The sequence below is a fragment of the Lytechinus variegatus genome, chromosome 10 (genome assembly GCF_018143015.1).
Source record: "Lytechinus variegatus isolate NC3 chromosome 10, Lvar_3.0, whole genome shotgun sequence".
Lineage (NCBI taxonomy): Eukaryota > Metazoa > Echinodermata > Echinoidea > Temnopleuroida > Toxopneustidae > Lytechinus > Lytechinus variegatus.
In genome coordinates, this window is record NC_054749.1 from 23,018,926 (window position 1) to 23,046,341 (window position 27,416).

At 36.9% G+C, this 27,416-nt stretch overlaps 2 protein-coding genes across 3 annotated transcripts; one reads left to right on the plus strand and one right to left on the minus strand.

Annotated features, from left to right (window-relative positions):
* Nucleotides 1-1,413: 1,413 nt before the first annotated feature.
* On the minus strand, nucleotides 1,414-8,504 carry LOC121423108 (tektin-4-like). Of its 2 annotated transcripts, none has more exons than XM_041618399.1 (7): nucleotides 8,373-8,504; nucleotides 5,218-5,814; nucleotides 4,754-4,824; nucleotides 4,107-4,250; nucleotides 3,377-3,599; nucleotides 2,591-2,745; nucleotides 1,414-2,195 (listed from the first exon to the last, which is right to left on the minus strand). In XM_041618399.1, the coding sequence occupies exons 2-7, from the start codon at nucleotides 5,794-5,796 to the stop codon at nucleotides 1,979-1,981; spliced, it is 1,389 nt and encodes a 462-aa protein (XP_041474333.1). In that variant the 5' UTR covers nucleotides 5,797-5,814; nucleotides 8,373-8,504; the 3' UTR covers nucleotides 1,414-1,978. The 2 variants fall into 2 exon arrangements, with proteins under 2 accessions (XP_041474333.1, XP_041474334.1); XM_041618400.1 differs by having other exon boundaries at nucleotides 8,441-8,459.
* A 16,391-nt stretch (nucleotides 8,505-24,895) lies between these two features.
* Nucleotides 24,896-25,536, plus strand: LOC121422329. Its single transcript, XM_041617295.1, has one exon. It carries the CDS (start codon nucleotides 24,899-24,901, stop codon nucleotides 25,499-25,501), a length of 603 nt encoding a protein of 200 aa, XP_041473229.1. The 5' UTR covers nucleotides 24,896-24,898; the 3' UTR covers nucleotides 25,502-25,536.
* The last annotated feature ends 1,880 nt before the right edge of the window (nucleotides 25,537-27,416 follow it).

Sequence of the window (27,416 nt, forward strand, 5' to 3'; positions counted from 1 at the left end):
ATGTGAGCTTCTTGGGAGAATATATCTCGATGAAAGGAGATGAAGGAAGAGAAACAAAAATTAAGGAGCAGGTTGGTAGAAATGAGGAGAGAGAAAAGCTAGGAAAAAGATAGGAAGGTAAATGGAGAGAGAGAGAACTAGAATTACAGAGTTTGGGATGATAGATCAAGAAAGTGTTTTTTTGTTTCTTAAAAGTTGGAAATGGATTAGAAAGGGTGACAAGAGGTACAAGTAAGAAAGCTAGTGTAATAACTTGGAATATTATAATACACTACAAGTGTGCCTATCTTAGGGTCACATAATTCTATTTGACTTTGGAGAAATTCACCTGTGGATAATCTGGTCGCAAGATCAATTCAACTTGGGCAGTTAATTAAATGTTTTGCAGAATCCACAATATATTCCCCGTGCCAGACTATGGTGTAGGTACTGATTCAATCTGTTCATCTTCCTCGGCTGCTCTCTTTCTCCCTGTCCCCATTTCTACCTCTAAACCAAAAGACAATTTTACCTAGATAATAATCCAATCAAATTAATAGAGTATAATGAAGTGATTTTGGAAAATGGACTATCACTATGCCAGGGATGTAGTCCAGACTGGCCTTGTAACCAAATTTTGAAGGCCTTGGCCTCGGGTCACATGTTCTATGGGAGGTTTTCTCCAGCCTCGACTACATTCCTGCACGATACCATTCACATGTTAAACAATATGTCACTGGGATTGAGCATGAATTTCATCATTATGCTGTTTTGGGATGGACAGTTTTTAATTGACTTTCCAACAGACAGAGACAGCACATGAAGTAATTGCAATGTACACTCTGACTTCTGAAAACAAATGTTCAAATTGAGGCACATCATGTATCAATGGAAATTTAAACCAGATAACTTGTATCTTACTACACCATCAAATTTCACATGAAAATGAAAACTAAGAACCAACCTTGTTTCATTATATTTTTTTTTCAACTTTTTTTTTATTACATATTCTGATCACTCAAATCGAAGCATGATAAACATTTCAAATTTCATGCAGATACATTTCATCCTTTTAATTTCAAGAAATCTTCGGAAATATATATATACACATACTATACTACATGGCACAAATATATAGAAAAGGGTCTGAAAAATAGAATAGAGAGGGGAACATTAAGCTAATGTATATACCTAAAGTTATTGCAAGTAAGAAATTGCAGCTAAGTTCACTAGAATGTGCTGTCATGATAAGAATTAGAAATATATAGTGATGGTCATGATGCAAAGATGAGATAAATAATGAGCATCAGAAGGACGGATGTATGTTATTTCCTAAGTAAAAGTTGGAATGATAAATATTTAACATGTCATAAGAAAGCAATATAACGTACCACTGGTACAAGATTTCTTAATGCTATCGAGCAACAAACACAAAAAGAACATGCACATATCTGAATTGCTTTTGATACGATGAACATGAACAAATACATGTATATCCCATTGTATTTCCCCATTATATTGATCTCAAAGAGTTAACTCCAGAATCTCTGGATGCATAGTTTCATACATAAATATGCACATTCCAACGTCCAAAATGAGTATCTTTTTTAAGGGACCAATCCAAATTTCTGTGCAGCTTTGTTTATTGATTCTTCATTCCAGCTTTAGCATGTACATGTATGCTTGTACGGCAATACTGTTTCAGATGGTATATAGATACATGCAAATGAATAGATCTAAATGCTTGCTGATATTCAACAACTACAAAAGTGAGCAAATGGTACAGTATCGCTTCAAAGACCTGTATTCCAAAAACAGTGAATAGTTCACAATCAGCCTTCAGCTAAATTGCAGTATAAGCTATAACCAATAAATTGAGATATCCAAGCTTACATTGCAAAAATACCTAAACAAAGACATTTTGGTTTCCTTCCTACTACTGAACATGCTCACATTCGTAACGTTTGTTTTATTACAATACGTGACGGATCAGTGACATTTACTGATATCCCACAAGCTTGGAGGTGGATGGGTAGCGGGTGCGGAATTTGAGGCACTTGTCGCGATCGACAAAGATGCTGTTCTTCTTGAGGGCAATCTCCTTCTCTAGGGCCATGCGGGTGTCCATCAGGTCATTCAGTGAGGCTTTGGATTCAGCCAGCTTCTGTCGAAGCTTGTCAATCGAGTCCTGGATCTCGCCAACTTCTTGAACCATCCTGAAAATAAAGGAGGAAATTTGATTTTAGCATATATTTTAGGTATGGTAAGTCTGGGCATGAAACAGATAAAATTAATTAACAATATCTTCCTCAAACACTAACATGAAGACCATGTGAAAAAATATTACTCCGACAGATTTCAGTGTTACAAGCAATGGTTGTATTTTTCTTAATGAATCCCCTTCAAAGAAAGAGATCACATCTTTTTCTTTTCATATCAAGAGTTCTCATTTCTTTCTTTTTTCCACATACATTCACATGGTAACTGATATACCTTGCCACATAATCACAAATAAACAGATGCAAAATAACATTTTTCTTGCCGCTTCAGAAGTAAATATTGTGTCAATCACTATTTAGAAATGATCATGTATTTGGAAACAAACATGTACCTGTACTGGGCTGGGTCCCTGCAGAGTTCCACATTTGGTCTATATGTCCTGTGGTCCAGTCTTGTTTGGGCTACTTTCATTGGGGCCTCTTTGTCCTTAATGGCCTGTGTCAGATCCTTGATGTTCTTCTCCATGCCGGCAATGTCTTCAACAGTCTGTTTGAGAAAAATTAGTAAAGGGTTTAACATGGACCTTTAAGTTATTTTGGGGGTATGATCACCTTGTACATCACTGGAAAGTTTTTTTTTATAGATAAACTAGAAATAACCTTAAAATTGGCTATAAAGAGAGATAAGGATACTCTTTTTTTTAACAAACATTGAAGGCATGTATTCTTCGACTAAAACCATACAATCAAAATGAAATCTAGTGTTTTGGTCGAAAGAATTTCCCAGATGAATTACTGTGCAAATAATATGTTGACAGAGCTGATAATGTATTGAGAAATAATTGGCAATGTGTTGATAATACATCGGAAAATAATTGATGCGTTGATAGTAGGATGGGGGGTCGGGTGCCCGGACACTGTATATTTTTGAAGCCTTCTTTTTTGTCTTTGGATTACACTAGAAATATGAATTCAATAGCTGTTATCATCTTCTATTTTGTTTTCTATGATGTTTCCTCACATAAAAACTTAAAATTTAAACTTTGCTTGTAAATTTTTCCAAATGACTTTCTAAAATTGATCGTCCGGACGCACCACAACTGGCTATACATTGAGAAATATGGGAAAAAAATACATCAACAATGAATCCAAGTATAGATTGAAATTATTATATTCACCTTCAGCAAGTGATTCTCCATCTTGGTCTTGGCATCATTCATTTCTTCAATGCGACGTGCGAACTCGGTGTTGACGGTGTTACATTGTTCCCTCATGTCGTTGGACGTATCTGTGAGGATCTGGTCGATCAGGTTTCGGAGTTGCTGAGAGGCTAGACGTTCATGCTCGGCACGGACGATGTTGTCATGTGAGAACTCTGCCCAGGATTGTGGATCTGTTTGACTGAAAAAAAGAGAACAAACATAATGAATAACAATGGAAAAGAGTGTTGCAAGATTTTTTTTTTGCAGTTTACAACTGACCAACTTTCACTAAAGGAAATCAATTCATAGTTCCTATAGCAAGGAGCAGACCACTAATCATCTACAAATTTGCAATCAATTGTAGGACACATTATTGAGTTTGAAGCCTAATATGGGCTACATGTACCGGTAACCATAGATTACAAATTCCTTACAATGCAATATACATAAGATTAATTGATTCAATAGTGTGAGCTATTGAGTGTCAGTTAACACAGAGTCAGTCAGTGAACCATTAAGTCTATTCATTAATTAATTGCTCCAGTATCACAAAGTGAATGAGAATGATCCTTTTGCTTCATTTGTATCACTTTAAAGTTTTAAATTATAAATTCAGTCAGTTATATTCATACAGGACAGTGAGAATGCAGTTCTTCCAAGCTTTGTGAAATTCAGAAACTGCATGTACTGTGAAGTAAAAACTTACACTGCTTCAAATTTAGCTGATCCTTCCTTGTACTGGATCTCAGTTGAATTGTTGTTCAGTCCAGTGCATTTCTCATCAATCTTGAAGGCAGAGACTTTATCTGACCAGTCCATGGTCAATTTGTGCTTTGAACCACGATTGAGCCTGGAAAAAGAAACAACAATATTATCAATAATAATAATAATCAATGACCAAAAAAAAAAAAAAAACAGTGGGGGTATCTTGAGCACTATTTCAAAGGGGCACAAATGGGCAGAGGAAAAGAAAGTATTTGAATTTGATGAAGAATCATAATCACAGGTGGAAAATGACATGATTTTGCTGCTTCCCCAAGGCATCATATGTTTGAAAAGGTGCAAATTTCCATCGTTATACAATCCATTACTCAACAATAATTGTACTGACATCATATAAATCATTACGATTTGCACATCCCTTGCTGACTCATTTTATTATATCAGATAGTAAGGACCCTGGACTGGATTCAACTTTTTTTCCTTTACCCGTCAAGGGGTCTATTGTATTTTGAGGGTCCCGCTGGAGACAAATACTAATGATGGAAGCTTTCATGAAAATAATTTTGATTAACACTTCATCAGTATATCACCATCTATGGTGCAACATAACAAATGAACTGTCCTACTTACTTGATTTGCCTATCAGACTGTTCTATTGTCCTTTTCAGTAGATCTTGAACCTTAGTGATGATATCATCTTCCTGTGGAAGAAATCAACAATCAAAATTGTCAAATAATTGAAGTTGAAAAGAGATTCTAAATTATTTTCTTTCAGAGAAAGATGGAGAACATTGAAATGAAGCATAAACAATCATGAAAAATAAATCATAACGAAAAGGGGGAAGCAATTAAAAATGTAACATCACAATCAGTTGCAGAATGAGAGTTTAAAAAAGCTTAAATGGCAATCCTAAAAATTGGATTATTGTATTTTACGATGGATTGTGTTTTGATGTATATGACCGTCTTTGCTGTATTGCCCTATAGCAGTTGCCATTCAGGCAAAGTTTTATTCAGTGGTGGGGGTGGTCAGTAACACAAATTAAAGTCAACATTTATAGCCCATAAACACCCCAACAGAACGTTTTCCTCACCTTATTAAGGGCCATTTCTACCCTGTCTCCAACAAGATCAATGTCCTGTCTCCTTGTCCTGCAGGTAAGATTATCCCTTGCAATATTCAGAGGCACTTCTGTTGCATCCAAGGCATTCTCTAACCGCTTCTTCTGTGCACATAGAAGGTCCGTCTCCTGAATCATTTCCTCAATTTCACGGTTGAGCTCACACTTCCAAAAGTGGATGTCGTTCATCCTCTCCCCTAGCTTCTTTGTGACATCGGATTGCGTACGCATGGTAAGTGCATGGGTCTCGTTGGAAAGCTGTTTAGACTCGTGGCATAGTCTCTCAGCATTATCACGGTCTGTGAAACTCTGGAGGTATTTGTTGTAGTTAGATTCATGCCATTCTTGAGTGGTGTGCTTGCCAGAGCGGAAACCCTGTGCAGCAGGTGCACCGGTAGGAACACCGTAGACCCCAGTTTCTCCTAGGCCACTCATTTTGGCAAGTTCTTTCGACAGGGCATGGTCTGTCTTGGTTCCGACTGTGGTCTGTGTTGGAAAGACTGGAACTGTCGGGGAATAGGACTTGGAAAGGAGAGTTGCACCAGCATCCATGATGGAATCGTTTGCTGTCTGCAATTGGGGAATAAATGATGCATATAGTATGAATAAATCAACTAAGATATGTTATTAAACTGAATGATTTAATAGATTATGATCACATAAAATAGTGTTGTTTTATATCTCAGAAACATGTACAATCTAGATCTTTATCTCCAGAGCCGTTCTCATACAGATATTTTCAACTGCATTACATTAGTCTATTACTATTAGTTTATTATTAAATATTACGGCATCCATAACATAAATCAACGATTTCATTAAGTCAGATGCACACTAGTCTAGACATCTCGCCATCTTTCTTTTTACCTTATATTAAAAGTTATATCCGGCTTTATGGGCTTTGCTTTGGTTTTAAATTTTCTGATCTTGGCATTCATCCACCCTCGATCACCTTAGGCCAAGCTCATTCTCTCACCCAATACGTTTAAAATGCCCAGGACAGGAGTAGTCTAACTTCAGATCTAAAAATAATTAAAATGAGGGCCCTGCATGGCACACATCCAGACTGGCCAGGAGGCGTTCTGGGGTAAAAATCATAGTACTATTCGTACCTTTTACCCCCTAACGCCAGGCACTTGCCCGTATAGGGCCGCACGTCGGAAAGGAAAATGCAACTATACAAATGCACCAAACAGCGCCTTATAATTTGAATCTGACGTTAACACTTCTGTACATGGGTATAAATATCGGTTAGGAAAGTTTGGTATGATAGAATTAAATGAAAGGGAACAAAAATCGCAGAAATGGGATGAAGAAATAAAAGTAGAAGAGAGTTTACTCACATTTGTTGTCTTCGCCATCTTGGATCCATTGTTAATGCAACCTAGTTACGTGACGCTTATAGAGGGCGGCAAAATCAAGTGCTAAAATGTCCCGCTTCAACCACTGAACCAGGGGGGTGTTTCATCAATATTGTCACGCGACAACTGTCAGCGCTGATAGTTGTCACGCGACAATATTGATGAAACACCCCCCTGGTTCAGTGGTTGAAGCGGGACATTTTAGCACTTGATTTTGCCGCCCTCTATAAGCGTCACGTAAATAGGTTGCATTAACAATGGATCCAAGATGGCGAAGACAACAAATGTGAGTAAACTCTCTTCTACTTTTATTTCTTCATCCCATTTCTGCGATTTTTGTTCCCTTTCATTTAATTCTATCATACCAAACTTTCCTAACCGATATTTATACCCATGTACAGAAGTGTTAACGTCAGATTCAAATTATAAGGCGCTGTTTGGTGCATTTGTATAGTTGCATTTTCCTTTCCGACGTGCGGCCCTATACGGGCAAGTGCCTGGCGTTAGGGGGTAAAAGGTACGAATAGTACTATGATTTTTACCCCAGAACGCCTCCTGGCTAATCCAGACCAGAAATAACCCTTCCCTGCCGCCGGCCTGGCTTAGCCAGCTCAAGAAAACATTAAAATAAAATTTCAAAACGAAAAACAAAAACCTCGACAATTAGAACCTCAAAGATGTGAGTGCCCACACCAAACACTGATCATGACCAACCAAAATTAAAAACTCAGTCAGACTCACTCTCTCTATCTCGGGCCGGGCCAGGGGTGGTATTCTGAGATCCATTTTATCTCAGATAAAATAAAATATTTTATCTCCGTTAAAATCAGTGAGATAAAATACCCTTAAAATCTCTCCGAATTGGTATTCTGAGAACCATTTTATCTTCATTTTATCTCTGTAAGACACACCTATTTTTTAATCAATATCCAATTAGAAACGCGCTTTCATAGCTCTCTCATATCACTCAACCAATTAAAATCCATTCCGCCAGGAGGTGTGGCAAAGGGGTGAGATTGCGTCAATTTATTGACTTCAAATACGCTTGCACTATACGCTTGCGCGTCTTTACAGAGATTTCTTTTTAACTAAAGGACAATACTCTCATCTTTTTTCGAAGTCTATATCGCATCTTTTCAAGCATCATTTCAAAGACAATATTAGTCAAGAAAAGTCCTATGAAATACTCTCTGATTGTACAGGAACAACGTTAAGGTGTTATTCTCAATAAATATATAATTTTTCGTCATTTTCATGTCACCATTTGGGGTTAATTCACCTAGAAATACTGGTGAAATCAACGTCGCAGAGATAAAATAGCCTCTACCCTCTTTTAAGTTTATTTTATTTTTTCTTCAAAGCAACATGGGCGCAAGCACATAATCTGCGTTGCAATGGCCAGATGCCCTATGGGTATGTGTACGCAGGCATTGTTCTGTTGCGTATCATCTGTAAATACGCAAGATAAAATTTATGCGCAAGATAAAATCTAAAATTTTATCTGAGAGATAAAATCTCATCTCAGAATACCAATTTCATTTTAAGAGATAAAATAAAATATTTTAAAGATAAAATGACCTCAGAATACCACCCCTGCCCGGGCCACACACGTACACAGAACGATTGCCCCGCCCGTGTTCGCAGAATGACTGCACCAAAAACTCGACTGGAAGACACGAAAAACCTCCAAGTTTGCCACATTTTTCGGGAATGAAATAACAAAATCAAGACGTGTCTGTCAACATAAACTGAAATGTGTTTACTTACTCTGCGAATGTATTGAAAATATAGACTTGGATCAGCGACAAAAATCTCAAAACTAAATCGCCACTAACCTCCGCCAATGAATGGTTTCTCAGTAGTGAGCACAGAAGAACGCCGTGTGGGGATATATCACATGGGTTTCATTGTTTACATTCGGCGTCAGCTGTGTACTGTTGTGCGTTACTACGGAAATCGTCATAGTTACCTCCTCTATCCTTTTGTCTACTGTTTCTCGCGAGGCGGATCTCGTATTCTCTCGTCGACAGCGATAATTTACCCAGGGAAAGGGGGGGGGGGGGGTCCACTGAAAGATCAGCGGGGGAGACCCGCGTTGAGTACATTAAGTACACGATTGAGGGGTGGTAGTGAAAGACAAAATAAGGATCTCATTCTCATAATGCAGTAGCGTATTTAGCCAAAAATTTTGAGGCCCTATATTCAGAAAATGGTGTCACATATACTCTTTTTGCTCGTTTGTTTTTTGTTTGTTTGTCTATTTTTTTTCGGGGGGGGGGGTGGCCTTGGCTCCCTCCATCTGTATGCTAAAGTGAATAATGCGAGCGGGAAGCGCAAACTTATTGTTTTATATTTCATCATGTATTTATGCCTGCAAATATTCTTTGAGCATATTTTGTATTATTAAACATGATGCAAATTTAACTGAATAATAAATGCAAGCGCGATGCATGGGCGTTCTGGTATTTTTGGGGAGGATCTGACCAAAAAAGATTTTCTATTTTTAGATTATTTCCCTACCCCTTTTTCATTCAATTTTCTCCCTCCTCTTATCTTTGTTCTTCCCTCTTTATCCCTCTCATTCCAATTTTCTTCTTTTTTTTTAAATAAACAATCCCTTTTTTCTTTTCCATTTTTGGCGCCGCAATTCAAGTTTCAAGTTTATTTGTTCACCCCCCTAAAAAAAACTCTCATCATATTTAAAATATTTATTGATACAACGTAAATGAGTACATAAACACACATGTTATAAGCTAATCTACAAAATACAAAAGTAGAGAATAAAGAATAAGGTTAAGATGCTACTAGAATGAAAAAAAAAACACCCACAACCACATCCACCCACACATGCACATACTAAACATAAATGAGTCCCAAATGAGTAGGTCATCAACTTAAATGCAAAAAATATTTCAGCTGCTATTGTTGTACATGTACGGTTATACATTCACTATGCTTTAATTGTTCTTTATTGTTATGTATTCTTCCTAAAAGAAATTGGCCTATTACTTCGATTTTGTATATATATCTGCTACTTGTTTATTCTTTTTTTGATGTAACTAATTTATTTTTTGCCAATCAGACAAATTGTTTGTCAATTTTGTGATTTGAAATTTATTTCCTAATAAAACATGTAATTATATAAAAAAAAAATAAATGCAAAAAAGTACTATACACTGAAGGAAATAATCATAATCTATCAATTAGAAAGCAAGTTTTGGATGATATTTTGAACATGAAAAGAGTTTTACTTTCTTTTGTTTTAGATATTAACAGGCAAACTATTCCACTCTTTAACGCAGGATATATATGGAAGGAGGTCAAACTCACCGTCGTCGGAGGTCAATTACGTAGGGGGCATATGCATTTCGGCCTCCTAAAATGCCAATGCGCGATCCATGTCCCACTTTATCTCTTTCTAGATACCGCCAGCTCGTGGCAGAGATTGATGTTATTTTGTCTGTTCAGATGAAATCATGTACGACAAAACTACACTGCAAAAACTCTGGTGTTGATTTAACACCAGCCCGGAATCTATATGTCCACACCAGAAAAGTGTTAATCAACACCAGTTTCGTTTTGGTCTAACACCAGATAGATGTTTATACAACACCAATTAGTATCAGAACAGCATCGGTCCAAACTGGTGTTGTTTCAATACTTCTATTTTGTGGACATGCAGATACCGGGGGATTCCGGGCTGGTGTTAAATCATTAATCAACACCGGAGTTTTTGCACTGTATATACATGTACACTCTAAAAAAAAGATAAAAATAAATATAAAACGAAACAAAAGATGTAAGTTAAAGGTTTGGAGCGAAACTTTGTCAAGGCCTTATGCAGAATTTTTTCGGGGGGGGGGGGGCATTATTTAAAGATAAGTTCAAAAGCAAGGAAGAATTAAAGCAACCGAGCTAGACAAAAAGGGCAATTTATAAAAAGGGAGATAGTAGAATCAAAGAATTTGGTGCACAATTACACTGGGATTTTGTGAATTTATTGAACTGAAAAATATGAATTTTTACAAATTTCCGGGGGGGGGGGGCAATTGCCCCACTCGTTTGGTCGAGACAAAAAGAGTGTCTTGGTTTTGTTATTATTCATCGTTAGACCCGGTCGCACCTCTTTTTATCCTTTGTCTACTTCAGTCTATCATCATCATCATCATTTATCATCATCACCGTCGTCTCGTCATCAATACCATCGTCGTCGTCATCATCATCTTCTTCGTCTTTTTATTTTTCTTTTTCATCATTATCTTCTTCTTCTCCGCCTCTTCTTTTTCTTCTTCTTCTTCTTCTCCTTCTTCTTCTCCGCTTCTTCTACTTCTTCATCTTTTTCTTCTTCTTCTTATCCTTCTCCTTCTTCATCTTCTTCTTCTTTTTTTCCTTTTCCATCAATGATCACCTTTATATTTCTCGTACTGTCATCTACGCTTCTGTCAAATTTGGTCACAATGGTAATCTTCGTTATAGACCCGATCGACCTCTTTTTATCCTTAATTCGTCTACTTCAGTCTTTAATTGTGATGACCGTAATAATAATAATCATAATCATCATTTACCCATCACCGTCGTCTCGTCAAGTCTACAATGTAGACCCACATCTGCAGTGTGTGTACCTCAGCTGATTCAACGAGTCTGCATCGCAGACTAGGTCTACTGAGGCTGGCTCGCTTCGCTCGTCCTTTTCAGGCTGGTTTGCTTCGCAAACCAGCAGATCCCACCTCACGAGCCATTCAGAGTCTGCATATAGCAGACTAGTCTCGTCATCATCATCATCATCTTCTTCTTTTTCTCTTTCTTCTTCTTTTCCTTCTTCTTTTTCTTCGACTTCTTCTACTTCTCCGCTTCTCCTTCTTCTTTTCCTTTTCCATCAATGATCATCTTTATTTTTCTCGTACTGTCATCTATACGCTTCTGTCCAATTTGGTCACAGTGGTCATGTCATATTCTTTTATAGGCAATCTATATCCTAATCATGATAGACCTTTATTCTAAAATAGATATGTAGCTATTTATATTTTCTTATCAGACGAAATTTATATGCTGTAAAAGGATTCTCTCCTTATCGCCATTTAATGGGGTTATTTTTACACGATTTTAGTCGGTAAGAGGCGAGTAAATATTTACCAATGAAATTTTCTAACGCTTGCTCTTTGCAGGAAAACAACCACTGTACCAACAAAAACAAAATAGAAATCATTAATTGAAATGTATTAAAGGACCGTGCCTTGGGGTTTGGGGCATTTACTGGAATTAATGAGAGTGACTGCATGGCGGGAGAGATGGGGCTTAGGTTGGATAAACAATTTAATATATAAGGCGTCAATCATATACACGCTGATGATACTCTGTTGAAAAAAGAGAAAATGATCACTCTTTAAAAAAAACATATTAAGAACATTTAAGAGAGAGGGGGGGGGGGAGGGAAAATGGAGGGGGTGTTTGGTTTTTTTCTTTTCCTTTAGAGAGGTCCCGCGATGGGGGGGGGGGGTGGTAACTTGAAATAGAACTTGGTATAAACCTCCATGCGAGAGTCTGAAGTGACTGGATCAATAGTCGTGATAGTGGCTGTAGCAATATCCTCTATACCATACCTGCATATGTTGTGTAAGCCTTAAGGTAATATTATACATTTGCCAATTATTTTAAACCCAGGCCATGAATACCCGGTCATGCCGGTATAGGGAATGTAACTATTCTTTGAATGCATGAGCACCACTAGCGTACCTAGGGGGGGGGGGGGGCAGACTCCCCCCCCCCCCTATGACGAGTCACAACTAATACAGGGGACGTACCCCTGCCCCCTGACAAGTCACAACTGATCCAGGGGACATCCCCCCCCCCTTTGAGAAGCAAAATTAATAATTTTTAATGTAAAAATGCAATGAAAACAGACGTGTGCCCCCTCTTTTGAACCTGAAGATCATTTTTTTTGCTTGTCAATTTTTTTTCTGGTACGAAATCCTTTATTAACGGTTGAAGACTATTTTTTGCTTGTCAATTTTTTTTCGCGGAGGAAATATCCTCCAAAAAATTTGCCCCCCTTTTGGAAAATCCTGGGTATGCCGCTGATGAGTACCCGATTATGCAGTGTATAGCCATTCTAAACGGAGTAATATTATAATACGGGGCGTAACCATGGAAACTTATTAGTGATTAATGTTGCATCGTATAATTCTTGTATCATTACATGCATGTCGCTATAATATAGAGCTATATCTGCCGATAATGTTATTATATCAGGGGCCCGTTGCAGAAAGGGTTGCGTTTAAACGCAAGCCCCAAAGTCAATCGTAAGTCCCAAATGCGCGCTGTTGATTGGTTGAAAATCAAGTTGCGCATGATTTTCAGAGTTGCGATCGATTGCAACTCTTTCTGCAACGGGCCCCAGGTAACTTATATCTCTTAACAGGCTACGGATTTCTTGGTACATCTGAATCATTTCAAAGTAAACATAAAAAACCTCGATTTAGACAGCCAAGTACAAATACACACAAACCAAATTAGACAGCTATTTTTGAACTGCTGATAGGACAAATTTATAAAAACGATTTAACTGTAAAAAAAAAGAAGAAAAAGAAGACTTATCACCAATTGCGATAAACCAACGACACGAAAATAGTAATCTTTCTAGTTATTTTTAGATTTGAATTGACAAAATAAAAGAATGTTTGATAAGGAGATAGGTTTCTTCAAAGAAGGTTCTAATTTGAGATTTAATTGTTGGAATATTACCTAAAATAAAGTTGTGATATATTAAGCTTAAACATAAACATTTATTTAGATCAATAAGTAAGCCAAGCCAGTCAAAATAAACATGTAAATTGTATCACTGTTTTTACATGCAAACATGTTGACGACATTTTACTCAATTCAATGCACTTTGCCGTTTGTTAAACATTCATCGAAAATTTCAATCACAATAATGGGGAAAACCGATGAAATATTGATACCGGTTGTTTTCACTAGCTTGCAATATAAGGGCGCTATTTTTCACTTAAGTTGGTATTGGTGGCGCCAAAATGAGGAAGAAAAGAGAAGGAAAGAAAAGGGGGAGAAAAAGAAGGGAAAGAAGAAAATAAAAAAGGGGGAAAGAAAGAGAGAAGGAAACAAAAAAGAGGGAAGGGGGATAGTGGGCGCCGAATTTATGTCCAATATAGGGGGCGCCTAATATATGTACGACATATAGGGGGGCCAATTCGATGTCTTTCCTGGGGCGCCAAATTCATATTCGACCCTTGGGTCTCCAATATGATGTTTGACTGGGGAGGAGGTGGGGGGGGGCTGCGGGGGCGCCAAATTCATGTTTCACAAAGGACATATAATATGTAAAAAGACAAACAAAAATTTTTGGCATCAAAACAAAACATTCAAGAAATCAACAAAAGAATATTAAAGTAATTGTAAAACAATTTAATTAAAAGATCATAACTCCATATAAAATAATAATAATATTCCACTTTTATATAGCACTTAATATATCGGAACGAATACACGATTCATGAATCGTAAAACTTTTTTATATAAAAAAAAACAATGACAAATAAGTTTGACATCAGATTTCACGCAATCAACAAAAGATGATGAAAAAGATATAAAAACAATTTGATTAGATAGATCATAATAGTTATATAAGAACACACGATTCAAATGAAATTAGAAAGAATAATTAACATTACATGCAGAGTGGGGACATTTTTTTAAATGTTGCTTCAATACTCTTTTAAAATGTGAAAACTCTTAACCGATTTAATATGATTAGGAAGGGAATTCCAAAGATTTTATATATATCTTTATAATAAAATGTGTTTCCAAATTGACCATTTCTCATTGGCACAACAATTTAAATTGACTATATATTTCTTGTTTCATGCCCATGAAGATAACCGAGTAGCATTTTTATATGTGTTGATATTCGTTTGAATTGAAAATTTTATAAACATGGTGAAGTACATACAGTAAGTTGTTGCGAAGAAGGCCAGCCTTTTCATTTTCATTCTTTCCAACATGTGTCCTCGAGTGTAAGCAAGTAATAACAATCTTATTTTGAACTATTATAAACCTTTTTTGATAAACCTTTCCAAGACTGCAGTACCATGCTGCATTAGCATAAGCACGGTTTTAATGAAAAACTTTTCATGCTATTTTGGTACCGGTAAAGAAATTTCAGGCGAGCATTAGTTTTTTTTTACAATAGAGTCAACATAGATGTACACAGATCGGTATTTAAACTTCACGGAATTCTGTCTCTTTATAGTATATATTAAAATCATCTATCTGTTTAGAATTATCCCGCGAACAAAACAAAATGCTCTCAGTTTTACCAACATTGAAGCTAAGCTTATTATCTGTCATCCATTTGACACAATTTGAGATCTAAGCTAAGTTTTATAGATGCCCATCCAGTTCATGATTACCAAGAGTGTTCAGAAAGTCCAAATTTTATAGGTCAGAATATCGAAGTTTTCATCTCGTTCTTCGCGCTCGCATCAATTGCTTAGTATAATGCAACGACCCTGTTCATGATTAGATACAGTGCTTAGAATGTCCAACTTTAGGTCGAAAGATAAAAAATTTCAGCTAGCGCTTCGCGCTTGCATAAAATGTTTTGTTAGATACTCATAGATAGATAGATAAATGGTATTTATTGTGATAAAAATTCAATTAGCAGCCAAAGGCTGAATTACATGAATTTGTACAGAGTAAAATTTCAGTAAACAATCAAGCGAAACAGTAAAAAAAAATAATAACAAAGTATACTAATGTATAATATTGGAAAAGGTATGCAAAAAGAAAAGTATACAAAGGGAGAAGTAATGTCAAATGCAGGAATGGGGAAAGGTTAGGAGTAGACTAAAAGTATATACCTTTAACATAATGAACATTGATAAATATATATTTAACCAATTTTGAATGAATAACAATACATGTAGATTAAAGAGTGGATTGTATGAAATAATATTTGCTTTTTAGAAAAGAAAAAAAAGAAAGCTATTAATTTGGGTGAAATTGAAGGAGGAAAACATGTCTAAACATTATAATTGAAACAGTATAATCTGGGTTGGAATTGTTCTCGATATGCTTGATAATGATTTTAAATAAACACTGTGTTGGTGGGAATAATAATCGTTGGAGGAATCGGAGTAATGAATGAATTATCTCAAAAGGAATTTAAAGGACAAGTCCACCCCAACAAAAACTTGATTTGAATAAAAAGAGAAAAATTCAACAAGCATAACACTGAAAATTTCATCAAAATCGGATGTAAAATAAGAAAGTTATGACATTTCAGAATTTCGCTTCATTTCACAAAAACATGAACGAGCCAGCTACATCCAAATGAGAGAGTCGATGATGTCATTCACTCACTATTTCTTTATTTTTTATTGTTTGAAATATGAAATATTTGATTTTATCGTCATTGTCATGTGAAATAAAACTTCATTCCTCCCTGAACACGTGGAATTCCATTATTTTAACATTTTGTGCTTCAGGCAAGGAGGTATTTATCGTCAAATTCGTCAAAATTGAAATATTGTATAATTCAAACAATAAAAAACAAAATAATTAGTGAGTGAGTGACGTCATCAACTCTCTCATTTGGATGTAACTGGCTCGTTCATATAACGATTTTGTTAAAAATAAGCGAAACTTTGAATTGTCATAACTTTCTTATTTTACATCCGATTTTGATGAAATCTTCAGCATTGTGATTGTCTGATTTTTCTCTATTGATTCAAATCAACATTTTTCTGAGGTGGACTTGACCTTTAAATTAAAAATAAGAGGACGTGGAAGTAATATGATCTGAACAAAAATATAAATATAAATGTAAAGTGGGTTATAATATTATTAGCCATTGATTTTTCGGAAAAGAAATTTGAATGATTACTGCAGAAATTAACAATTAGAAAAATATTTCAAACGTCAGTTACAGTTTAAGAGAAGCTACAAATATAAAACAACAAAGGTATAAAGACATAGTTCTTCAAAGTCAATAGGAGTTTAAAAGTCTCGTAAAGAAGGGGACTGGGCTGTTCCTGTAGCGATCAGTTCTACTTCTAGGTTAGATGCATATTCTTCTTGTTCTGTTTATGTTTTCTAAAAATGCTTACTCGAATGTCCAAATTCTAAATAATGTGACGGAATCACTAAAAAATAAACTAGCAAAACTTACGTAACAAACAAAGTGTGACGTCATAATGCACCATTTTTGGTAGCGTCTTTTAGTTAGTAATTTCTATTGTGACGTAGCACTGGTCATGGCTACTTCTGGTCAGAAACCATTAGCAACGCGTCTAAATTGCGTAATCAATAAAATGCGCGTTCCATTTCTTGCCACATAAAAGTTACTTTTTATAACAAAGATTACCATTGATTCAGATAAAGATTTGTGCACAGTACCGAGAGCGTCATTTTTCGAGAGCGTCATTTTTGACAGACATATTTTGCTGGACAAGTGGGCAAACCATTCAAGGTAATTTAATCTTTATTTCTCCAGTAATATTTGCTGACTATTTTAGGAGAAGAATATTTACCATGATTGCTGAATGCGAGATTCCAAATTAATTATCTTGATTCTCTATTTTTAAAGTTTTATAGGAGAAATTGGGTCACTTAAAGGTTGTTTGAAGTTGCGTCATACTATATTCTCATTTTGCCATTACGGAAAGAGGTTTATTCTATGTTGCGTTCAGTCGAATTTTCATGGTGCGTCAGTATGCGCATTAGAGATGTTTGTTTTTGTTTTAAACCTTAAATGTGTGAAATATTTGCCAATGTATCTTTGGTAAATTTCAAGATGTGCCATTATTGGTCAAGTTTAAAAGATGCCAATAATACTTGGTCAGTTTTTATATGCCAATATTTTTGTCAAGTTGAAAAGATGCCAATAATACTTGGTCAGTTTTTATATGCCGATATTTTCGTCAAGTTGAAAAGATGCCAATAATACTTGGTCAGTTTTTATATGCCAATATTTTTGTCAAAGTTGAAAAGATGCCAATATACTTGGTCAGTTTTTATGTGCCAATTTTGGTCAAGTTCAAAAAGTGCCAATTTTGGTCAAGTTCAAAATGTGCCAATTTTGGTCAAGTTCAAAAAGTGCCAATTTTGGTCAAGTTCAAAATGTGCCAATTTTGGTCAAGTTCAAAAATTACCAATTTTGGACAAGTTCAAAATGTGCCAATATACTTGGTCAGTTTTTATATGCCAATTTTGGATAAGTTCAAAATGTGCCAATTTTGGTCAAGTTCAAAATGTGCCAATTTTGGTCAAGTTCAAAAAGTGCCAATTTTGGTCAAGTTCAAAAAGTGCCAATTTTGGACAAGTTCAAAATGTGCCAATTTTGGTCAAGTTTAAAAAATGCCAATTTTGGTCGATATCAGAATGTGCCAATTTTGAAAAGTGCCAATTTTGGTCAATTTCAAAATGTGCCAAGTTTGGTCAGTTTTAATATGTGCCAATTGTCAGTGAATTTATAAATGTTATTGATAATGATGATGTTTATGTATTGATGTATTCTTATTTATTATTGGTCACTTGTAAGAAACCATTCTTGGGTAAGGTGAACTGATATTTTGGTAGAGTGTTTAGACTCTTCTGTAGCTGAATGAAAATAAGCTGCAACAATTGAGACGCGGCCCAGGTCGTTGAGCAGAGTGACATCTGTCTCAAATGCAACCGTGCTTCTCGTCTAACCTTACCCAGGGTAGTTTCCGTGACATTAATGGTTTGAGATGAATGGTTTATTTGAATCTGGACATTATGAATTTATTACTTACAGGTATATCTTAATAAAGATGAATTTTTGGAGCAGAAGGCTGAGAGCCTTCGTAACTTAGACATATGTCACCAGGGGTCTCCAGATGAGGCATCCTTGATCTTTTATAAAGATCATAGTATTGTTAGGAATAAGACTTAATGTTAACAGATGAATATTATTTTCGGATCTTACCTGATTATAGATCCTTGATCTTTTATAGGACAGATAGTTGAGATTAGGATTTTGATGAGTTCCTGATAGTTCAGGCAAAGTTGTAAATATGTAAATTATTCTATTATCTAGGATGCCTCCTAGGATAAAGGCAGTCATTTTCTATTTCGAATAATCAGAGCCTTTACTCCTTCTGAAATAGACATGTATAGTTAAAGTAGAGGGATTATTAGGGATGTATTGATTTATCAATACAATCTTATCATGAGACGATTAGGTTTATTGGTTAGTTTTCTTTGAAAAACAATAAGGAAAGAATCCTTGGAGGAATTCGGATTATCCTTGGATTTAAGTTTGTTTATAAAGATGACAAGTAAGTTCTGATAGTTGTGATAGGAAGGAATGTAAGAATTTGAGACTGTCCTATCTAAAGACTTGGGTTAGTAAAAAGTGAAATGATAAGCCGACAAAGTGAGCTATCATTGAATACTTTAAGGGGCGGATAGGCCAGTTTGGTAAAATGACCCGTTGAGCGGTGACTCTGTTGGATTGAAGTTGAAAGTCAGTTTATTTGAGCGTTTTAGCTCAGGATAAGGAAAGAGTTTAGTGGATGGCTAAGGGCCAAGTTTTAGAAAGTGATAGAGAGGCTAGACGTAGCCGAGAATAGAATTTCTTTTCATACTTTTTGCTGGAGTGATAAGTATATTTGTAGGAAGGAAACTAGTACAGTTCGATCAACTTACTTTGATCTGTCTCATGATAGTAGAGATTTAGAACATAGATAGAATTTAAGACATATTACTTGGTTTTTAAGAATATTTATTGTTGTCATATAGAAATGACGACAAGTACTTTGAATAAATTATGACGACAAAACATGGTCATGAGGTGTCGTCTGTAGATATTGTACATAGTATACATAGATCAAAGAAGAATTTATTGAACAGAACACAACTTGATATTGGCAACAATGCCTAGCTGTTAGTTAAAGTTTATTAATAAAGAATTACTTGTTATTGATTCAGTTGAACAATTACTGAATACAGAGTTATTTATTTTACTAGAGTAACTGTCTGGTGTGAACGTTAGTTACAGAAGTGACAACAATGATTGGTACATTTACTTCTACTCGAGATAGCAAATTTAGAAAATGAGATCATTTATAGAACGAAATCACTTTTCCATGTCATTGTGCCTTAGATTGCTCGCTACCGATTATGAAGAGTTAGCACGAGAGACTGTGAGAGAGAGACCTTTAATGTATTGAGTTGTAGTATATTGTTTTGGCAAGTTCGACTTTGCCAGTGAGGCACTGAGTGTGCGGTGTTGCACGTGTGTGCTATGCTGAATCATGAGTTGTTGTTGATGAATTAGATTATTGGTGCACGTTTTAGTGTGCAAAATTACTAGTTTGCTTGTCTTGTTCGATGGTGAATTCTTAGATTAATTTATTAGTAAATGATAGAATCATGCAATGTTTCCGCTTACCAGAATTGTTGCAATGAGGCAGATTTCTGAGAAGATGCTGGAGAGCATGTGAAATAGTGTACACGAAGGAAGGTGCAAATGTTTACGATTTTCAGTGTCTTGAGGTACAGGTCAGGTGACCGATTACGAGTTGTGACGTATGTATTGTGTTGGCAAATAAGCCAATTGAAATGGTTGGTTTTGTGGATATTTATTTTATTTATGCTCCAGCGAGTCTGGAGTCTCTTTATAAACGAATGTTGTAAAGAGAGGAGAATCTAGTGCTCTCATAAAAAGGCTAGATGGTGGCAGCTTACCGTTATGAATGATTGATTTATATTTGGTGGAGATTGATGAGAAATTGTGAGAATAGAGTGCAAGATCAGAGACTTCCCCCTATTATTTCTGTCTCTGTCTCTCTCCACTTTGGTCTCTCGCTCCGGTCTCCCCTCCTCTCCTCTTCTTTAATTCATCCCTTGTATATAATAACCCCCCCCCTATCTCGCCACATTTGGTGGCCGCGCGGTGGGATTGATTTCGTTCTTGACTTAAATGATCTCGATCTTGTTAAGTGATGATTTTGTTTGAGCAACTGCTAATTTACCTGTTGCATTTTTCTTATTTTGAAAAGTTGCGAAGAAATGTACCATTGTTTCAAGTGTTGGAGTAACTAATGTTTACCAGACAATTAATTAGTGTGTTCTTAAAAGTATGCTTAGAGTAAATTATTAGATTATCAAACTTAGTAATAATACTAAAAAAAAAAAAAAAAAAAAAACAGAATATTAAAGTCTGTTAATTGAATTAGTATGAAATAAGTTCTGATAATACAAAAGGCTCACTGGTGACATTCTGTCAAATTCTGTTTTCTGGCAATTACAATCCAAATTAATCCAGAAAATGGAACACGAAAATCATGGTTCTGACCTCGGCGAAAATCTGGGACATCAACCAGTTCTCGAGCGACAAGATGTTCCCCGACAATGGACTGTAGATACTCAAGATCCAGAAATCGCCGTTCAGCTACCTGGCTATGAAGATGTTATCCCGGAAGGACGTAGACGTATTTATACTGCTAATGGATTTCAGCAAAATCCATCCTATGTCAATAGCGACCATTCCACTGAGACTTTTGTTCGTCGCCGGAGTCCTGGACCGATCCATTCCACTCGGGAGATAATCCCTGATAAATTTGCTGGAAAGATGCCATGGTCCGATTATAAGAGACATTTTGATGTTTGCATGCAGCTCAACCGTTGGACCGATGTAGAAGCAGGACAATATTTGGCAACACGGTTGCAAGGATCCGCGTTGAAGGTGTTGAATAACATTCAAACTGGACGGATTCTGACATATTCTGAACTTGTGTACCATTTGGATAGACGATTTGGATCAGGTGATCAAGCTGAGAATTACCTATTTGAACTCAGGATGAGACGTCGTCAGCCTAAAGAGACTTTGCAGGAACTTGGGCAAGCCATTCGTGACTTGTCTTCATTGGCCTATCCTGAATTAGGCACCGATGTTCGAGAACGTCTAGCTAAAGGACATTTTTCAGATGCCATTGATGATGCTGATATTAGGGCTGGAATATTCCGTGCACATCCCATTACGCTCAATGATGCTATCCAAGCTGGATTGATGTCAGAGTCTTTCATCAAGGCAGAACGAGCTCGTGAACGATCACGTCCCCCACGTCATGTTCGAGCCGTGGAGAGCAGTAGCACACCAGTACCTATGAATAATGAAACAAGGAAAGAGATTGACGAAATGAAGTCTAGCCTGGCACAGCTTATGGAAATGATGAAAAGTATGAACACATCTAGGAGAGACAGATCTAAAGATGTGACTTGCTATAACTGCCAAGAGAAGGGACATTATAGCCGTGAATGCCCCAAACCTTACCAGGGAAACGGACAGAGGCCATCCCAAAGGACCGAGGGACGGTCAGGCAATCAAGGTCCGAGAATTTAAGGCATGAGTATTCAACTACTACAAGTTTGCCAATTGTTTGTACGATAACTGATGCCAGTTATGGAATGTATGTACCAGTTACTATTGTGGAACGGCCTGTTAATTTTCTGATTGACACAGGAGCAATGCTTACCATACTTTCAATTTCTTTGTACAAGCAAATACAACGAAGGAATGAATTGATCCCTACAAATATTAGACTGAAGCAAGCTGATGGGGCAGAAGTTACAGTGTATGGAACAGTTTCTTTAACCCTGGAGATTGGACTCACTAAACTTCATTCAACTTCGTTCGTAGTGGCCAACATTCGCAATGATGGAATTCTTGGCATGGATGTACTCCTCAAGACAGGAAGTGTTATACATTGTGATAAGTTTGAACTTCAGCTTAATGGTGAGACTATTCAATGTGCAGATTCATCTGGTGAAATTTTGTCAGTACGACAAGTTGACAATACCTCAGAGGAAATAAGCCAAGTACCGGATTTCCTTCAACCTCTTTTTGAGAAGTCGAAAGAGAACACCAGCAGTAATGATCATACAAAGATAGCTAAGCTTCTATCTGATTACCAAGATGTATTCTCTCAAGGTGATCATGACATTGGCCGCACTGATAAGGTGACACATAGCATACATACCACTTGTCCCGCGCCAATTCGTCAAAGGCCAAGACGTTCCCCATTTGGACAGAGGGAAGAAATTGAGAAACAAGTACAAGACATGCTAGATCGGGGCATAATAAAACCATCAGCAAGTCCATGGTCATCACCAGTCGTTCTAGTTGGAAAGAAGGATGGATCAAAGAGGTTCTGCATTGACTATCGAGAATTGAACAAGCATACCGTTAAAGATTCTTTTCCCCTGCCCAGGATTGATGAATCAATTGACAATTTGGCTGGTTCAAAATACTTTTGTACACTGGATTTGGCATCGGGTTACTGGCAGGTACCACTTGACGATGATGCAAAACTGAAATCTGCCTTTGTAGTACCAGGAGGACTATTTCAATTTGAAGTAATGCCTTTTGGATTATGTAATGCCCCTTCAACGTTTGAGAGACTAATGGAGACAATATTTGCCGGACTACAATGGAAAACCCTTCTAATCTACTTAGATGATGTTATTGTGTTCGGTTCTACAGTTGACGAGGTAATTGACAGGTTGGAAGCAGTGCTAGTTCGCCTCCGTGATGCTAAGTTGAAGTTGAAACCCAAGAAATGTCATCTCTTTCAACGTGAGGTACTTTATCTTGGACATGTAGTATCTGATCGAGGAATAAGCACAGACCCAGCCAAGACAGAAGCAGTGAAGAATTGGCCTACCCCAACAAACCCTACGGATGTCAGAAGCTTTCTTGGTCTTGCATCATACTATCGACGTTTCATCATGAAGTTCTCTGAAATTGCCAAACCACTCACTGCCCTCACTCAAAAAGATGTCACATTCGTTTGGACTGAAGAGTGCCAGTCTGCATTTCAAACAATGAAAGATAGACTCACAGCTGCACCTATCCTAGCATACCCTCATTTTGGAGTCCCATTTGTGTTGGATACTGATGCAAGCAAATATGGGATTGGAGCAGTCTTAGCTCAAGAAATCGAAGGGAAAGAAGTTGTTGTAGCCTATGCTAGCAGGACACTTAACCGAGCTGAACAGAACTACTGCGTCACTCGAAGGGAACTCCTTGCTATCGTGGTATTCTTGAAACAATTCCGCCACTACTTGTATGGACAAGAAGTCTTAGTGAGGACTGACCATGGAGCTCTGAGATGGCTCATGAACTTTAAGAATCCTGAGGGACAAGTTGCCAGATGGCTAGAAGTTATAAGTCAATATCGACTTACCTTAGTACACAGAGCAGGCAGAATTCATTCCAATGCAGATGGACTATCTCGACGTCCATGTTCACAGTGTGGAAGACTAGATGATACCTGCAATGAAAAGTAGATTCGTAAGAATCGACTGTGACGTAAAATGAAATTGACAATTTAATTAAGTCATGTATATATTTTGTTCAATATATTTTCAATACAGAACTCTTCTGAGAACTATGAGGAAGAATGGAGCTAACTGATAGTAAAGAGACTGAACTACAAGAGAGAGTAGAAGTTATAAGCCTCTCGCCTTTATTTACAAATGCTGAGATTAAAGAAGCACAGTCATTGGATGAAGATATACAGATTATTCGAAGATGGAAAGAGAAGTCTGACGTTAAACCCCAATGGAAAGATGTGTCGTTCTTATCCTCTGCCATAAAGACGTACTGGATAAACTGGGATCTTTTGGAATTAAAAGATGAGGTGCTTGTTAGAAGATGGGAGTCAGATGATGGAAAAGAAGTGACATGGAAAGTGGTCCTACCAAAAGCTCTTCGTTCGCAAATATTGTCTGAGGTACATGATGCTAAGACAGGAGCTCACCTTGGAGTAAATAAAACACTTCATAAAGTTCAGAGGAAATTCTACTGGGTAGGATTGCCCGCAGATGTACGGTCTTGGATAAGAAGATGCACAGTATGTGCGAGGGCTAAGAACCCTCCCAAGAAATCGCATGCCCCACTTCAACAATATATTGTTGGTGCACCATTAGAAAGAGTAGCGATGGATGTTTTGGGTCCATTACCGGAAACTGATAAAGGAAACCGCTATGTATTGGTAATAGGCGACTATTTCACTAAGTGGATAGAATCCTATGCCATTCCTAATCAGGAAGCTGAGACGGTTGCCAAAGTGTTTGTAGAAGAATTTATCTGTCGGTATGGAATACCAAATGAGATTCACACTGATCAAGGCCGCAACTTTGAATCAAATTTAATGAAGCATGTGTGTGAATTGCTAGGAATGAAGAAGACGAGAACATGTCCTTTACACCCTAGGGGAGATGGATTTATCGAGAGATATAATCGTACCTTAATGAGCATGGTCAGAACGCTGATTGATCCTGGTCGTCAACAAAAAGACTGGGACGAGCAGCTTCCTTTTGCCATGCTTGCTTATCGTTCATCCATACAGGAATCCACTGGAGAGACGCCTGCCATGATGATGTTGGGTAGAGAACTGTCATTGCCAGTTGATGTCATGATACCACCGCAGCAATCTGTAGATGAAAGGAACAAAGACACAGATTATGCAGAGGAACTTAGAAATCGACTTCATGATGTGCATGACAGGGCGAGGAACAAACTGAAACTATCTGGAGTGAAACAAACTAGAACCTATGATCGCAACACAGAGCTGAACAAGCATAATGTTGGCGACTGGGTTTGGCTCTCTGACCTCCAAAGGAAGAAAGGAGTCTGTCCTAAATTAGTGTTTAAATGGGAAGGCCCATATCTTGTTACCCATCGGTTATCAGATGTAGTGTACCGAATTCAAAAGTCGGAAAAGGCTAAACCCAAGGTAGTTCATTATGATAGATTGAAGGCATATAATGGCGAAGCACCAAGGAATTGGCTGAACAGTAGGCGTACTAATCCAAACAGGAATAGACGAATCCCACAAAGATATTTGGAATAATTTTACTGAAAGCCAAATTCTCCTTACTTTTCTTTATGACAGGGATGATGTACCTATGCAACAGGTGTTCAGCAGGTTATACCACCCGCTTTCTTTTGCATTGCCACCTAGAGAATGAACACGGAATTATACTCACGTATAAATGTGAGTACTGTAACTACGAGTCAGTGTCAATTGGAGGAATGAGGAGGCACTACTCCAGAACTGAAAACAGATCTCCAAAAGAGGCGAAGGCTTGTAACTTTACAGAAGCATCAGAGAGATACCTAAAGAAGAACACAGAAAAGAGAAAGTGCAACTCTATCGTGATAAAGGTACCATCAAAAGTCATCAAGCCATCCCCTAAAGCGACTCCAGCTTGTATTGATCTAGAACCGGTGTCACCATTTAATGATTCTGATGAGGAAGATCCAATTGTACATACTTCCCCTGCCGCTGCACATTCTCCTCCACTCTCTCCCGCTTCGTCCGTTCCCTCAAGTCCTACTGTCCCCAAGACCCCTCCTCCAGCTTTGGTACCACCCCCTCCACAGACCCCACTCAGAAAAGTCATAATAGAAGATGAAGATGTTCAGGAGGTGTTAGTTAAGGTTACAAGACCAAAAACGAAGGCAGGCACCTTGAAGCTAAGATCAGTTACAGTCGTCACCGAAACCTTCTACCATGTAAATGGTGTGGAAAAAAGAGGGAATGTACAAACACATACATCACATTTTGATTATGATGATTAACTATTCCCATGTATATTACTACATGTGCAGGCTTGGAAATTCTTGTGTATATATTCTTGAATGTTTTTTTTATATTTATATTCAAATGTTGTTTATCTTATAAGAAATGGTATATATATTGATGTTAATGCAATTGCTGGGGACAGCAATTTAGAAAGAGGGGGGCAATGTGACGGAATCACTAAAAAATAAACTAGCAAAACTTACGTAACAAACAAAGTGTGACGTCATAATGCACCATTTTTGGTAGCGTCTTTTAGTTAGTAATTTCTATTGTGACGTAGCACTGGTCATGGCTACTTCTGGTCAGAAACCATTAGCAACGCGTCTAAATTGCGTAATCAATAAAATGCGCGTTCCATTTCTTGCCACATAAAAGTTACTTTTTATAACAAAGATTACCATTGATTCAGATAAAGATTTGTGCACAGTACCGAGAGCGTCATTTTTCGAGAGCGTCATTTTTGACAGACATATTTTGCTGGACAAGTGGGCAAACCATTCAAGGTAATTTAATCTTTATTTCTCCAGTAATATTTGCTGACTATTTTAGGAGAAGAATATTTACCATGATTGCTGAATGCGAGATTCCAAATTAATTATCTTGATTCTCTATTTTTAAAGTTTTATAGGAGAAATTGGGTCACTTAAAGGTTGTTTGAAGTTGCGTCATACTATATTCTCATTTTGCCATTACGGAAAGAGGTTTATTCTATGTTGCGTTCAGTCGAATTTTCATGGTGCGTCAGTATGCGCATTAGAGATGTTTGTTTTTGTTTTAAACCTTAAATGTGTGAAATATTTGCCAATGTATCTTTGGTAAATTTCAAGATGTGCCATTATTGGTCAAGTTTAAAAGATGCCAATAATACTTGGTCAGTTTTTATATGCCAATATTTTTGTCAAGTTGAAAAGATGCCAATAATACTTGGTCAGTTTTTATATGCCGATATTTTCGTCAAGTTGAAAAGATGCCAATAATACTTGGTCAGTTTTTATATGCCAATATTTTTGTCAAAGTTGAAAAGATGCCAATATACTTGGTCAGTTTTTATGTGCCAATTTTGGTCAAGTTCAAAAAGTGCCAATTTTGGTCAAGTTCAAAATGTGCCAATTTTGGTCAAGTTCAAAAAGTGCCAATTTTGGTCAAGTTCAAAATGTGCCAATTTTGGTCAAGTTCAAAA